This window comes from Camponotus vicinus, unplaced genomic scaffold (genome assembly GCF_025532165.1).
Source record: "Camponotus vicinus isolate PSW18456_S1 unplaced genomic scaffold, iyCamVici1.0 SCAF_5, whole genome shotgun sequence".
Classification (NCBI taxonomy): domain Eukaryota; kingdom Metazoa; phylum Arthropoda; class Insecta; order Hymenoptera; family Formicidae; genus Camponotus; species Camponotus vicinus.
Window position 1 is genome coordinate 13484099 of NW_028141977.1, and position 17111 is coordinate 13501209.

General features: G+C 32.9%; 1 protein-coding gene across 2 annotated transcripts in view; it reads left to right on the forward strand.

The window, feature by feature from the left end:
• Positions 1 to 17111, forward strand: part of LOC145972081 (receptor-type guanylate cyclase Gyc76C) — a 69038-nt gene that overhangs the window by 19709 nt on the left and 32218 nt on the right. The window contains exons 1-2 of one of the 2 annotated variants that reach the window (XM_083100334.1): positions 5996 to 6062; positions 10211 to 10661. In XM_083100334.1, coding sequence (XP_082956460.1) covers positions 10254 to 10661 — 408 coding nt within the window. In that variant the 5' untranslated portion in view covers positions 5996 to 6062; positions 10211 to 10253. Of the gene's footprint in view, positions 1 to 5995; positions 6063 to 10210; positions 10662 to 17111 lie in introns of those variants that run through there. The other variant, XM_083100333.1, reaches the window with a different exon arrangement.

A 17111-nucleotide genomic window follows, 5' to 3' on the forward strand; every position in this document is an offset into this window, starting at 1 on the left:
GTAACAGATAAATTGTAGTAAATATAGCATTTAGATGAAGACGACATATATTGTTATATATGCTAATCTCTCATATGTAAAAGAGAGCTTAATGCATATTCGTACGATAATTGATTAATCCTATATTGTACTTGCAAACAGCGTTCGTTCGTTGACTGCGTTTTTTTATGACGTTCCATGTTGTCCGCCTTTGATCGCTTCTCTCAATAAGCCGTTAAGTACATTGACACTGTTTCTATCATTAGACGCTCATTAAAAAGCCGACGAAAGCATAGACATGTAAAGGAAATGGCAATAACTACTAATACTTTTTTTATGCGTATGTGTCTTACATTCCAGCAACATCTTCTTGAGACGATAGTAAAACGTATACTACGTTTAGACATATTGAATCCTTGTAAAAAGTACTAGACATTTTAGATTTAGTTTTAAATAGATAATGTTAAAAAATCATAATATTTCAAGCAGCAAGATATGTCAGATCTTGATTAAAATTATTTTGAAAAATTATTTTATTTACATTATATATAAAAAAATTTTTCTAACAAAATTAGATACGGCAATCTTTTTTATTAGTGAGACGATGATGATAAACGAATGATTGCAGATTGAATATAAGAAATACTAAAGTGAATTAGCATTGGATACATCACACGCTATGTTACACATCTAGCAATTAACGTGGTTAAAATTACAATTTAAATTAAGATGTGGCAAGGAATCGAGTACATGCGCAAGGTAGAGCACGTGTTATTAAGCGGCACGATAAATTAATACGAAACGCAAAGTCACTAATTAATGCCGTAGGCGTGTACACACCAAGGCGAGATATTAATATTAATATTGCTCCAAAGCTCTCTAATTAAAGTGACCTGTTGAAACAAAGTCGTAAGTATCTCGCGCGTAATTTACATGCGTTGTCGCCGCTTTTATACTGGATACGCGTATCCCTTTAGGCTAAATGTAATTTTCACCGCATATATTCATTTGCTAATATATACGCAATATGTGTAATTTTATGATTATTGGATTTCAACTTGGAATGTGTGGAAAAACAACTAAAACTATCGTACGTATCTAGCAGTAGAAATTAATATTGAGTAAAAAGAAATCAAAACGCGTCACATGATGATAAATACATAGATGGATATAATTATTATATGGATAGATATGGATGGATAGATATAATTATTAAATATAAATATTATTAATATAGGAAAAAAGTGAAAAAAAAGAATCGAAAAAATTCATGTGTAAAGCGATAATGGAACAAAATAGATGAATTAATATACAGAATGATAAATTAATATACAATCTTCTTAAAGATTAAATCATAAGTTAATTATTAGAGACAATAATCTTTGAATTATTTAGGAACTTTTTTAAATTTCGTTCATAAACTAAGGAGATATAATTAGATTTATAGAAATATTACAGCTACAAAACAAGTAAATAATAACTTCAGTTTTTTCCCAATGCTCTCTTTTAAAACTTACATAGAAATTATCGATATACAAGTAAAAATATAAATATTCATTTAAATATTTGTAATTATATTAATCAATCTTAAAATGTTCAAATGCAAGTTCTTTAATTTTTTAAACATTAAAGTATATTATTTTATATGAAAGAAAAATTATATGCAAGCGATAAAAAATATAAATGCAGTGTAATTTTTCTAACTTGCTAATATATATATATTTTTTTAAGTATATTTCATCAAAAATCTCAAATCTTAAAGTTTAAAAAATTCTTTAAATTTTATGAAAATCTGCTCAACCATTTTCACATAATATGATATAAGAAGCAGACGTAATGTAATATTATTCGTATTCATTTTGATGAATCATTTCGTTGATTGCAACGCGTGCGAATCAGTGTAATCGATGGTAAGATAAGTGAGGGATTTGTCCAAGGTATCACGTCGTGACCAATTAGTGCCACGCCCGTGTACGTTTGCAGTAACGTGAAATATTATATCGACACAAAGCACACCGAAGAGTAATCGTGATAATAACAAGATTCACTTGCGCGCATCTCTTGTACTACATGTATTCACGTATCGTCCTACAATTACTGCTTTGTAACACAATCCACACCGCGACATTAGCACGTATGTTTATGCATATCACGTGTACAAAACATATCGTTAGAAGCCCGAATGTATTTCGAGATTGCACACTTTGTCGATGCCCGTTAAATGGTACGTTTACAAACACAAATAATAAGGATATAATACAAATAGCAAAAATAATTTATTCCGTTAGATCTATTATTATTGTATAAAATGTCCTCTCTCATTTTTTATTTCCTTCTCTGTCACAAATCGTGTTACAAAATTCAAGAGATATCATCGAATGTTTTAGATCAATCGCTATATATAATCAGGATTAACTCAGCATTTTCAGTTAAGCACGTTTGGACACATTTACGGTTCAACAGAAGAGAATTTCAGGGAGAAAGAGCAGATTTATCACTGTTTAACTAAACGATATGCATCGCGAGTATTGACCCGGGATTGCGTAAACGTACGCCGGACGCGTTGCGTCTTCTTCACGATTTTCCATGTCTATTTCACTCTAATGGAAACAAATATTGCGAAAGAAAATAAGAACGTTTTGTCATCTACGAGATAATACTATAATAGATAACATATAGTATATATACTATCATAGATAATAAGAGATGTATTTTTAAGATTATTGTTCAGATTTATCAGAAGAAAAAGTTTTTTTAATGAATCGATCGAGATATTAGAAAAATTTAATTCCAATATTGTTGACCATGTTACACATGTGTGATTTTAACAACTAAAATATGATAAAATTTTAGCTGATTATATTAAAAGGGAATAAAACATAATGTAAAAAGATTCTTAAATTTTGATTCTTTTTTTCGAAATTTTGAAAAATGAATTAGATTAAGAGAAGATTCTTCGATTAATAACTATTTTAAATGATGCAATGAGAAAAAATATATGAAACACAATTAATAATGGAAAATATGGATCTTTTGTACGAATATTTATTCAAAGATATTCAAAGACATAGATATCTTTTATATATATCTTTAGAATTCTCTGATTGTTTGAAATACTTTTTGATATAAATGTGTTATATAAATTTCATTTGTTTTGTGTGTTTGCTTTTTAATTGGCATTACAATTTACTTTGAATCTATAATATATATAATAATAATAGTCTATAGCTATATGGATTTAGCACTCTCTTGTAAGAAATTAAATTTTTGATACGAGAAATGATAGTTATTTTATTTATAATTGTTTATAACAGTGATTTTATTTGTAATCGAAGTCCTAAACAATTACAGCATTTTGAAAAAATAATTGTCAATCTACAATCTTTTAAAAATCATGATATCTTTATTATATATCTTTATTATTGATAATCGGAATCATTTATTTGTAAAAACTGTTTTCGCTTGTAATTGAACTTTAAAAATTACAGTATATTTATGCAATTAACGAAAAATAGCGTCGCTATAAACAAAAGACAAATTATTACAAACAATTCTGAAAAATCCAAACAATGATAATCAATATAAGCTTTTAAACATTGATGTGCTATAAAGTACTTGTAATATATTTTTTGTAATATATCTCTTGTTCTTCGAAATAATTCTTGCGACAAATAAAATATTATTTTTGTGACCTTTACTCAGATCTTTTTCAATCAAAGCTAAGTTTCCAAATCAAGGAAAATGACCGATTCTCTCGACCATTTTTCTCGAAGGGGAAATTTTCCTTATTCCTACAATTCTATGTATTTTTTATTTTAATTCTAAAAAACATGATAGATTCGATATTTTAAAATTGACAAGATTGTATTGTTAAGTTATTCTTAGCATAATTTATGTACGATTCAATTACAAATGATTCTGAATCAAGATATCAGTGATTTTTTTATCTTAAAGTTGAATGATAGATATTTTTATAAAATACATTTTTTGTAACTTTAACTATAAACAAAAAATATTGTTATTATAAGTAATTACAAACACAAAATTATTATTTTTTATATTGAAAATGTAATTTATTAAAAGTGGAGATTACATAAATACACAGCTTACTTGTTTGGAAACTTATAATAATTATACTTATCAAATAATTATATATTTACTATCATAATAAAATAATATTTTTATTCTATAATGAATAATATCAATAAAACTGCATGATAAAGTATACGTGAATGTGTTTGCAAGTTTTATGATTCATTTAACTTACGTAATAAATGTCTTACTTAATTATTTAGAAACAATTTAGCCCGAACTGACGAACGAAGGTAACGGCATTGAACGCCAATATGGTGTATGTCTCAAATAGTGTTATTTTTAGCTTCTTATCGGCTTATATTTGCTTCGTATATCAGTTACGTCTTTTACAAAGACTTGTTTAATTTAAGCCGTTATTAATAGCAAAGTACTTTATCACGATGACTTGTTTTGTTCATTGTTAAACCTTTATTACTACAATATGCTAACATTAAAAATCATGTGATATGTCACAATGTACATTAATCTGGCATTTCCAGTCACCTCAAAATCAATTTTGGCAAAATTAATTTATCACTAATTTATTATCGTAGTCTCGAATTTATTGCTCCTATGATATACAAAAATAAATATTAATAATTTAAATTTTTATAGATTTTACAGATATACTAACACGGGAACTATTATTACATAATAAAAAAAGAAGTTAACAATATTAACTCTTAGTCAAATTCACTTCTGAATTAATATCTTAATTCTGAATTTATCGCTTGCAAAATAAGTTTATAAAATTAGTTTATAAAAGACATCATATATATCTACAAAACTACTATATTAATACGATTAATTTTTCTGCTTTCATTTTTTTATTGGTATTAAAATATTTCTTAAATTATTTAATTTTTGAGATACGTCAATAAATTTATTGTCTATCGTTTAATATAGAAACATATCACTATGCTAATTCTTGCTATATAAAGAATATAAAAATATTAATTACACTTTTGATTTTAGCATTTAAACTTTTCCTGAAATAATTATTTTCAAAATATATCACTCAAAAATTTATTAATAAAGAAAGAAGGAAATATATATCGTCACACAATAATGTAAAATATATCAGTAATGTGAAAATATAAACGAACAATTAATTTTACAAACAAATAATATAACAGATTAATTTTAAATTGCTCATCTGTGATTACATTGTCATCTTCCCCTTTTTTTATTTTTTGTTGCTTTTTATAGCATTCATACGACACTCATTCGCAAAAATACTTTAATCATCAAAATATGCCTATTAGCAGCATTTTATATAATACTCGCTGTGAAATTTATTTTTTTATTGCGATTGAGGATTTGCGCGATTGATTTCAATCGAATAAATCACATAAAATACGTGTGTTTCTACAAATCGTTGAATAAAGATCAAGTTTGTAAACAACACAACTGATAAATATTAGAATACAAGTCAATAACAGTCATATTTATTATCAGTCAATAACAGTTATATTTATTAATTTAATAATTAAACATAATGACGCTCGAGTCAATTCGTTTTACATTCGCGATATTTCATTAATAATTAAGAAATTCTTGAAAACATATCGCCGATTTTAATCTAATACTGCTAGGTGTATTATTAAAAATGCGAAAATGAAAAACTCGCATTATCTGATAATCTTTAATTGCTCATAAATAATAATTATTATCTTTCATTCAACGTGTGTATTTTACATAACGCTTATTATAAATCTTGCGAAAAGCGCTTATTGAGAATTTTGTGTATAACGCGCTATTGTTTACATTCGATTCGGGTTTGTTTACATTCGTACGGCGAGACTGGTATGCGAAGGTAATAGCCCGAGGCATACACACACTTGTTATGAATTTTGCGACGTACAACACGCTATTGTGTTTACATTTGGCGGGATTATAGTCAGTCATAGGGCGAGACTCGTATGGAAAGGTAACGGCACGTGGCGTTCCATGAATCGTCAATTATTTCTCGAAGCATGACAGTGATATAATCAAGTACTGAAACTGATGTAAGTACTAAAAACTATTCGTAATAAGAGTTAAGATTTCAAACGATGATTTCGCATGAACAAAGATTGTTAGGCAGCGCGAATGTGATTAATTTTCGGTTATCGCGAATTCCAATCTCGAGCAAATCGTAGTATTATGTAATCATATTTTTCTTTCGTCGCAATATGAGATAATATATGCATCAAGTGTTAAAGTTTCACGCGATCATTGTATTCTTAATTTGTATTTTCACGAGTGTATGAATGAAAGAGCAACAGAGGATAAACAAAAATGGAGTAAAAAAAGGAAGGGAATCATACAACAATAGAACAATAATGTAGTATTGATATGTCTCGATAGCAATTTGAAAAACAGTGTAATAAAATCGAACAATTAATCGTATTAACATAGTTCTTGTGATGCGGCCGAAGTATTTTCGATTATTTCTGAAACTTATTTTGTAAATAATAAATTTGGATCTCAAAATATTTTAGTAGCAATAAAAAAATTAATTCAGGAAACACTTTGATATCAAGCTGACATTGTTTTAATTTTTTACTTTTGATTATTTTATTATTTTATGATTATAATATTTCAAGTTAACTTATAATTAGCATATATTTGAATTTTTCAAAATGGTGAATTTTTCAAATACGATGGAATTGTGAAATCATAAAGTTTTTAGATAAAAGAGTTTTCAGTAAGAAAGTTTTTTTTTTTACAAAGAAGTTTATAGTACAAATATCAAAATAATTGTGATATCGATAAAAATATCTAAAAATGTTTGTCGGTTTAATAAGAAAAATATGATAAGAAAATTTTTAACACGAAAAAATTGTGTTAGAAAATATCTAAGTTTTAATCTTATTTTCAAATGATAAGCAAAAACGAACAGAGGCGACTTTCGTTTTGTCTTGTAAAGATTACATAATATTCCATTGCTATTTTTAGAACATAATACACGAAACACACATTAGTTATCGATATTATCGTGATAAAACAAATATGTATAATCTATGTGGTTTTTGGATGAAATCGTTCAAGATATATGATCTCTCTGCTCAACAAACATAGGTGTGATATTTTTAGACATCCGTCCGATCATGGATATTAATCGCGTTGCCCGTAAATATTTTCTTTTCTTTTTTTTTCCTCGAATCAAAATTTTTATCTTTTCTATGTAAATTTTTCAACTTACAGAAGGATTATTACAATTTGTTTTTGTTTGACAAATTTCCTGTAATACTTATTACAATATCCATCACATTTTATACAAAATTTGCGCAAAAAAATTAAATTTGATTAAAAGATAAAATTGGAATTTTAAAAGGGATTTTAAAAGATATAATAATTTTGAATTATTCATACGACCGCTTGACCGTTTACAAGAGATTTCCTTTCTATCACGTGATATTCTTTGCACGGTAAATCAGATACGCATACATACGCAGGTGGTACATACTCTAAGCATTCTAATTATATTATAACCAACAATATATTAAACAAATCACTACATATTAACACGTTTTATTTGCGCGGATTTTTTGCGACGATCATGTATTTTCTTACGTCGTTTTCTCGAATTCTTCAAAAGAAAAATATGACTGCTTCTTTTTTTATATGTCTTAATTTACGTTTTAATATACTATTTGCAACTACTATTAAAAATACGGTAACTATTATTAAAAATAATAAATCGATAAGGAGTAAAATTACATGTTGAAAATTATTACAGTTATTTATAGAAATCGATAAATACATATATAATAAAAAATGTATTATTTTTTTATATATAAGATAAAATATAAATTTTTTCTAATTTGCAATGAGGAATGTAAATCGCAATAATATAATGTATTTATCAGTCAAATTGTGAACATGCATCACAAAATACTCAAAAATAGCTATAACTGTCAATATCAGCATGTTATTTGAAGTAGGAAGCGCAAATTATAAAAACAATTGAATTTGTCTCCGCGATTTTTTTCTCATAATTCACGTTAAACTCGCTTTGTTAAAAGAAACGAGAAGTAAAGATGCAAAATGCAGCTTTTAAATACAAAGTCTAGTTATTTTCGATCGCTTTTTTTCCCGTAAAAGAGTATGATGGCAGCGCGAAAGTGCATCGGGCGAAATGTAATCGATAGGTACCTGTTTATACGTCATTCAGACAACGTGCGAGTATACATGGCCTACCGTACGCAGGTGTAACATATGAGTGATGACGTAATAGCGGATCACGTCGAGTTAAGTATGGAGTAGTGTGGCGTGACACCTGTACGTCCCTTCAGTGTCCCTTTTGTTAACTCACGACCGGGCGTCAAATAAATCCGGGTTTCGTGACTCCCTCGACCGTGATAATTAAAAGCCTCTGCAAGTCGGAAGTCGATGCGGCGTCAACCGGGCGAGTAGAAAGGCACGCGCGCTTCCTCTCTTGGTGAATGACATTGTGCATCATGACAGGCGGACGTCTTTATTGTTGCTAAAGCCGCTGCAGGCTGGTCCGACCTAAGGACTTACGTAATCACAACAGGTGTCTCTTTCTCTTTTTTCCTCTTTTCTCCTTCTCTCCTTTACGGCCACGTGTTCCAACTCTCGCACTTATGTTTCGTGACGATTTGATGCGTAATCGTGTTTGGCGACATCGAGTCTTGCGTCCGGAATTTCCTGACAATCCTTACGTCAACGCATTCAACAGATATTTTCTTATCGGTCATCGTTACAGTATAAATCTTGAAAGTTATAGATAATATTGTATTTATAATATTGTATTAATATGTATTTTTTCTTTTGAAATTTTTGTTACCAAATTAAATCATACCATAAAATCTTTGCTAGCGTGAATAACTCGTGTAATTAAAACAATTTACGTCTTATATACGCCGTCTTAAATTATTTTACGTAAATTGTAGAATTTTTTTTAAATTAGAAAAAAGTCTCGATATTGTGAGATATGAATTGACAAAGTCATTCATAAGTGTATAAAGAATCTCGCTAACAAGTGTGATAATTCTCAGTTCGCTATTTTCATTGACCGAGGAAATAAATTTGATTGATTTACGAGACAGTGGAAAGGAAGTCGCGGTCATTTTACGCACGTGATCGCAATACGTTTTTCTCACTTGCGTACTGCAACAATGATGCTACTGATATAAAATTCCCTCGGGACTCCTCGCGACATCCGGTTTATGCGATATAAATTTTCTTTACGACAGATTGTCTTTCGATGTGAATGAAGATGATACATACTAAACGTAAAAATGACTGTGAAAAGTGCACAGTGTAAATCAGTTCGATATTTCGCGCGGTTAATATTATTTGAAAAGTATCTATTATTAGTTGAGCACATAACAGATGGCATGATACGATGATTCACGTGAATAAATGTGACCTCGCGATAAATGCATTGAAGCAGAAAGATATATATATATATATATATATATATATATATATATATATATATATATATATTATTGTTACAACTATAGCACACACACCAACTACAACCGGTTTCGCGATTGCGATTGTAACCGCGGAAATTGTAATGCTACATATCCTTATATATGATACGTATATTTTCGCGATATAAGGTCGATGCGAATTATAATCAAGAGATCTGAAATACAGACAACATTTCCGAATACTTAATCGGGTTTTTCAAGCAGATCAAGTTTGCCTTTTTATATGTGGCTATTTATATGATGGATAGCAAATTTTCACAACAGATTCTGTTAAATTAATTTTTTTGTTTAATATTTTATTATCGATAATTAATTTATCATTATCGTAGCATACTTAACCTACCCTAAATGATTTCAATAAATGAGATATTAGTTTGACGAATATTAATTTATTCGATTAATGTTTACGTAAATCACGTAGAATGATTATTTAATTGAGATCAATTTCTAATCGCTATCAATTTATGCTTAAACATTAATCTTGCCAGCAAACACCAAATAACATTTATACAATTGTTAGTTGTAATTTCCCACTCAACAATATAACTGTTACATGTTATGTAACTGTTGCATAACATGTAACAGTTATATAACTGTTATTTGTTTTTATAACTGTTTGCTGGGTTATTTTTTTACACCGCTTACGCGACACGTTTCTTCGCATTCACAGTTTTTTAAGGGAAAACGAATATTTTTTTGATCCCCAGGTAAGCGGGTGGGAGGCGCTGCTGACCGGTGGCGGCGGCGGCCATGCGCCCCGGCCCGCCAGCACAGCCGAGCCGCCGCAGGTCTCCCCGTCGCCAGCATCCGCGCCAGCAGCAGCTTCATCGGGAGCGCGACCGCAAGCAGCAGCAAGAGCGTCATCGTCCATCGCATCCGCTGTCGCGGCCGCGTCCACGCGCCCTCCTGGTACTGCTGCTACTGGCCAGCAGCCCCCTGGTCCTGAGTCAGGCTCTGGAGCCGCCGGCGGAGTCACCGGCGTCTCCGCCGGTCCAGTGCCACCAGGCGCCCTCTCATAAGAATCTCTGGTCGGGGGGCAATAAAACCGCGGGCCAGCCGCTCAACTTGACCATCGGCTACCTCACCGCCATCAAGGGCGACCTCAAGGATCGTCAGGGTCTCGCCATCTCTGGCGCTCTGTCCATGGCTCTCGACGAGGTAAGAATTGTTTTTCGCATTTTAAGTTTTCGAGGAGCCATTGCAAATAAGTAGAGCGAACATGATTTGTGTACATATGTATATTGTCTGGGAAAAAAATGGAATCCATTATATCTTCTTCTCGTACCATGTTTTATTCTTCAGATATGAAATACGCACTCGGGTGTTATTGTTATTGAAGAGAATAATGACATTATGCGAAATCGGCATACCTTGTACGATTTTAAGAGCGTTTTATTGATACATTTGCATTGTAATCGGTAGTCGCGTTTCTCGGAATAAGCGAACTACCGTCTGCGTTTCTGCACGAAGTCGTTTGCCCGATCATTGCGATACGCGTGTTGCATGAACACGACCAATCGGGCCGATGCTGCGAAAGATCTTTGAACCCGCTGCCGCTGAATTTCACAGAAGATTACAACGTTATTCTCTGTCGGTCGTAACAGCTGCTAATGACAGCTCGTTGATGCTATTAGTTTACACGGTGCATTGACGGTTGGTCGGCAGTTTTGACGGAGTCTCAGAATTGGAAGGTGCTTGTCAAAATTTGTACATACAATCGCAATAGTCTGAGCCTTCAAAAAAGAACGAGATAGATAGATAGAGAGAGAGAGAGAGAGAGAGAGAGAGAGAAGAGATACGGTCGCTCCTTCGAAATTTCACTTTCCTTTAATCTCGGATTCCGCAACCTCGTTCCTTTTTGTTTTCATGTATCCCGCTTTCTGTCCGCATTACACATCAACTGCGAAATTATAACGTGTACGGAAACTCTACTTATCTCTCGTCGATGCGGAATGTAACTCTTTCTATTAAGCGTATTTCAAAGTGAATTACGTCACTCACACTGATCATGCGAATAGTAATAGCATCTTATACTCTCTCTGCCATTAACCACCGACGCTTCAACCGAGGAAAGCTGACGCGTGGAAACGCGATTGATGAGACGTAAAATTATAGATTCCAGATGAGTATTTTAAGGAAAATCGCAAGATAACGAGATCACGTTATAATCTCAATAAAACATCGTAAATTAGGTCGTGAGAGTAATTCTGTTTTATATTGGTTAACTTGCATTTAATTAATATATGTATATATTTATCTCACTTTTTTTATGCAATTATTAAAATAATTCTTAGAAATATTTCTTAGATAATTATTCAGAAAATAAGGGGAATATAAAGGAATATTTTTGATTCTAATTATCATTTAAATTTCGCACATGCAAAAATATCTGCGTAAATTGCGAGACTAATGTTGTTTAAGACGATAACTGAATTTTTATAATGCTTACGCACTATAAAGTGGCTTGATGTAAGCGTACAATAACAGAAAAATATCAGATAAATCAGTATCCCTAAAGTCGTACATGCGATAAGCAAATGCAAACGAATGGAGCTTATTTCGGTTCTCATCGAAAAGTTAATCGCCTCCGCATATATACACATTCCCCCCACGGATGAGTTCTTTAATTCCCGCGAAGGGGGGACCAGTCCAGTCGATGATCCGACTCTCGAATCCGTTCCGAATCTTCTTCGATTACCCAACCAACGACAACACAACGGCCATAATATCCAGTGTTCTTCCCCCTCTCTCCCCCTTTCGATCCTGGCCGTATTCCTTGCCGCTCGCTCAGGTCGACCATCCCGCTCCGAAAGCCTCGATAATTCATTCGACGGATCCCCTATCTCTCCCTCCGGCCCCCTCCCCCTGATCTCCCGCGATCCATAGGGGACCGTGAGACCGTTTTCGCCCGGGTGTGTTGCACGCCGGTTAAAGAGGAAGTAAAAAGAGAAAGGTACGCGGCTCCCGCTCGCCGCGAGGGCAGAAGTGACCCGGCGATTCCTCTCCGAGCGCGAGGGGTCGGGGGGGGGGGGGAGAGAGGAGGGCCGCTCGCGTCTCCGAGATGCCCCTGCGAGGGTTTAAAAATACAAGACCGGCGTTATTCGCCGGTCCGCCCACGCGTGCCGACGAAACGGCGCGCTCTCGCGCGAACCGTGAGAAGAATTCGCTCGCGAGTTCGGCAACGCGTATCCACCTCTCCCCCTCCCCCTCCTCCTCCTCCTCCTCTTTCCTTCCTTCTTCTTCTCATCCCTTCCTCGTCCTCCCACCGCTTTTTTCTTCCAAACCTTGTCTGTGCTCTCGCGAACTCGTTAGAGGGAAAAAGAAGGAGCCAGCGGGGGAAAGGGAGAAGGGGGCAAAAAACCGTGCGAATGATCGAAATGAGCGTCGATCTTATCGCGACACGCGATATCCGGGTGTGAAAATATAAGGCGGCGTTATCTTCGAAGATTAATTGCCACGTCGACCGTAACAGAGGAGCGTAAGATCGAAAGCGTCGAGCAATATTGATCCTTGGAACGCGTGGAGAAGCATCGGTGGTTAAATTCCCCCTCAGTCAAATACCTCTCCCTTCGATTCCTTATCTCGTCGAAGGATGAGCAGGAATTTATTTGTTTTTTAATCCCTTTATTTCCGAAATGTAATTATACATAATATCTATTTATTTTATTTTCTTAGAGAATTTTAAGGATTATAATTTCTCGAGTAAAGTAGCTTGTAATTGCCAACAATTAGAGCTGAAAGTGACCGTAATTTGGAAATAAAACAATCGGCAGCGAGCGGAAATACGGATTATTTTTAGAATAATCTAAATTAAAAAAAAAGTGTACGCGCGCGTCACATCTGTTTTCTTCTAAGAAAAGGGAAAAAGAAACGAAGCCTAAATGACGCGTTGTGTTTCCGCGCTCCAGGATGAAATTTCTCTTTCAGCAGTTCGATGCACCGCGTGCAGTTGCAACGATAAACGCATAATGACTCTCCTCACTGCGATGCATGCCCGCGCATTCAGCGAATCGAAAGGTGCAGGAAACGAGCTTTGCGGCCGTTTATTTATATCCTCCGATATGCCACGCAAGAGTAAGCATCGCGATCGCAATGTCGGCCTCTGTGTTCGCGGCTAGAATAAAGCTTGATTCACAAACGCGCGTTCTCCAGCGCGATGTATGTACGTATGTATGTGTACGATGCGATACGAGCATTTTGTGTTCTCAACGAGTAACCTTATCCTCACATTTCTGCACGTCATAGGGCTTATTTTAACAATTCGACATTATCGGTTATCGACCCGTTAATGACGCAAATTGTTACGCTTACGAAACCGATGATAATTAAAGTTCAATCAGTTTATTACACTGTTCTAGATAGTAATTTGTTGCGGCAAATCGACTGTTTGCTTGGTATCATGTTAGTGAATATTGCATGAAAATTAGATGAATATTAATATTTGTTTATTATCAATAAGAAAGTCAATAAAACTCACCATTTTTTCATCGTCATATTATATTGTATGCAGTGGAAATGGATTTTTCGCCGATACAATAAATGATAATAAATGAGGCTATCTCTTTTGATTGAAAAATTCTGTATACGTAATACATTACGCTCGTAACATATTTTTTCCATCGAAACAGTAAATGTATTAATAACTCATATTATTGATCTATTTTACACAAATCTCTAATGTAATATTAGACGTTTCTTAAGGTCTATATACGTTATATGTAACGTCAGAGTTTCAACATAATGTTGAATATTTTTATATTTGTTTTTAAATAAAACATTTTAATATGATTATCATCAATTCAAATATCCTCGGCGAGAATATTTTGACATTTCATTTCGCGTTTAATGTCATTATTATACAATGCGTCGTTTACAATGAGATTTTAAGGAGACTTAAGGCATAAGACTTAAGAAATTGACCAATCACAGTCAAGTATTAAGAGAATACTCGACTGTGATTGGTCAATTTCTTAAATCTTCCTCCTTAAGTCTCCTTAAAATCTCATTGTAGACGCCGCATAACGTACATTTACGCCAGTCATTAAAGCTTAACCTTTTGTTTGAATTCAATGGATGATCTAATCTCTTATACTATATTTAATTAATTAAAAAATAGATAATAAAGGGCAATAAATTAATAAATTTAATTAATTAACATAATCTTTGAATGCATAACGATTCTTTGAAATCTTACATAATTGAAATATTGCTTATTCTTTATATAACACAACAATATATATTCCCTTTATATTCCCAACAATCATCTTTATATTCCCAACAATCATATTTTTTTCCTTTCTTACTGTTCAGGCGAATTTTATTTATTGCAAATTCGATTCTAAAAAACATTTTAGTTTAAAAAAATGCAATTTCATTCAGATTAAAATCAACACTAGATTGAATTGAGAAGCGAAGACAATGACCATTATTTTTTAATATTGAGTATGGAAAATAGTTTCACAATACGTTCATACGACAACAAAAGACTAACGTGTCATTTCGTATAATGTACATAAACCTTCATAGCACATGTCAAGTCGTTATTTAACATAATAATATTTAAGTTTAATAATATATTTAATAATTATGCAAAAGTATCAGATCACACGTGTGTGAATCGCCTTTAATACTCGGTTCGGTCACGGCGATCGCAAGTGCAGGATACAGGTGTTACAGAACCACCTTACGCGCTCGCGCTAATCTAGGCGTTTCGCCCGTGGGTAAAGCAGAAAAAAAAATCGCGGAATTTGCATTCGTCGTATACGCACTCCTACGAACGTAAACTAGTTTCACTCGACTCGGTATATTTGTAAATAGAGTGTTAATTGGCAATTTCGCATAATCGACGCGAGAGAGCAGCCATAATGGGCGCGGCGCACTTGGCGCTTTTAAACGCGTAAATCTCAATCGTAATATCCGTTCGCGGGTGGGTAACGCGGTCCACATGCTCGCCTGTAAATTGCCCGTGTGTAAAGTCGATCTCTATTAATAAATAATAAGCCGCGCCGGCGCGCTACGTCGCTACTGTTGACCTGACTCTTGATGAAGGAAGTGTAATTTAAATGAACGGCGGATTAAGGAGGAACGCGAAACGCCGAACTTTCACTGCGCCAGAGAGCAGAATTTTTTGCCCCGCTGCGATTATAACGGAATGAAGTACGAGATATAGCGTTAAAAAACAGACTGAATTCACGGGTCAAACGTGCTCGCTGAATAGAATCGAAAAGTGATTTACGGGGCGATAATTGCCTTATTTTTTTCGAATAGCTTTTATTTAGCACAACGTATTTTGCATGTTCGTATTTATTTTAATTCTCTATCAAGGAAAATATATTTTCTCCGACATATAAATTCGCAGCTGTTACGATTTGGAAAAATATGAAAATTAACAGTGCATCAGCATCCATTCCCGTAAAGATATAACGTTGATATGCAAATTACGCGCTACAAATGTGATTATTTTGTACGCACTTGCGTATGCAGCACATGCAAAATCAGGAATGCCAGGCATCCAACGGGAAGAGTAATGTTTTTTTTTTGTAGGGTTCCATGAAACCGCTTTAACGGTGCTGTAACAAGCGAAGACTGCACAAATTCATGACGCTGTCATGTGAGCATCTCAGAAGCTAAACTGATCTCAACTTCACTTTTATTTTATTTTGTTATTTTATTTCAGTATCAAGCGCATGATCAATGCTTTGTGATGCTAATATTAAGAAATTTATAAAAATGAAGTGAATCAATTCGGCTTTTGAGAGATTCACATATTGCTGTGTGTCGCGAAATCTTTCGTAAACATATGAATGTTTTTTGTTCTTTAATGGAAGTTGCTTTTCGATAGGATTAAAAGATGTTTTTCTTTATCACTTAATTTTTTTCTTTATTTTCGTTCAATCAATATTATTAATTCATTTTTCGTTTATTTCTTACAACCATGAATAACATTTTTTTAATGTAAAGACACTGATTTACCAGATAATAAGCTTTGTTAAGTAATGTAATAACTTGAATATTGAATAGAATATATAATATTTTAATGACCCACACGCGTTTATGTAAATTTAAAATTATTCCATTATTTATGTTTCAATCATGTATGTTTTACCTTCCCACGATGTGATTTATTTGATTTCATTAGCAATTTATTCCATAATATTCATTTCATAAATATTTCATGGAAATGACTGATGAAGTTGTCAAATTGATTCTACCTTTGTATCTAGTATTATTCATCATCTTCTATGTACTAAGAAATTTCTGCAAAACGCATGTATATGCTTTGGAACGAGCGAAATTGATCTCACAAGATAATTACATGATATCACGAATCTAATGATAAACCTCTTACTTTGGATATAACATTAATAAATTGTATAAGAAAAATCATGAATGCAGAATATATATAGTGTTATATATATTTTAGTGTTATATATTTATTTATTATATATTACATAATTTTGTAATACATGGAATAATATCTAGTTCCTATTCATGACAATGATATATATTGCAAACGAATTCAATCACGTAAATTAACAGATTCCATCACCTACATCTACATTATAAAGTAAATAAATCAATATCAGATGAAAAAAAATAATATCGAGT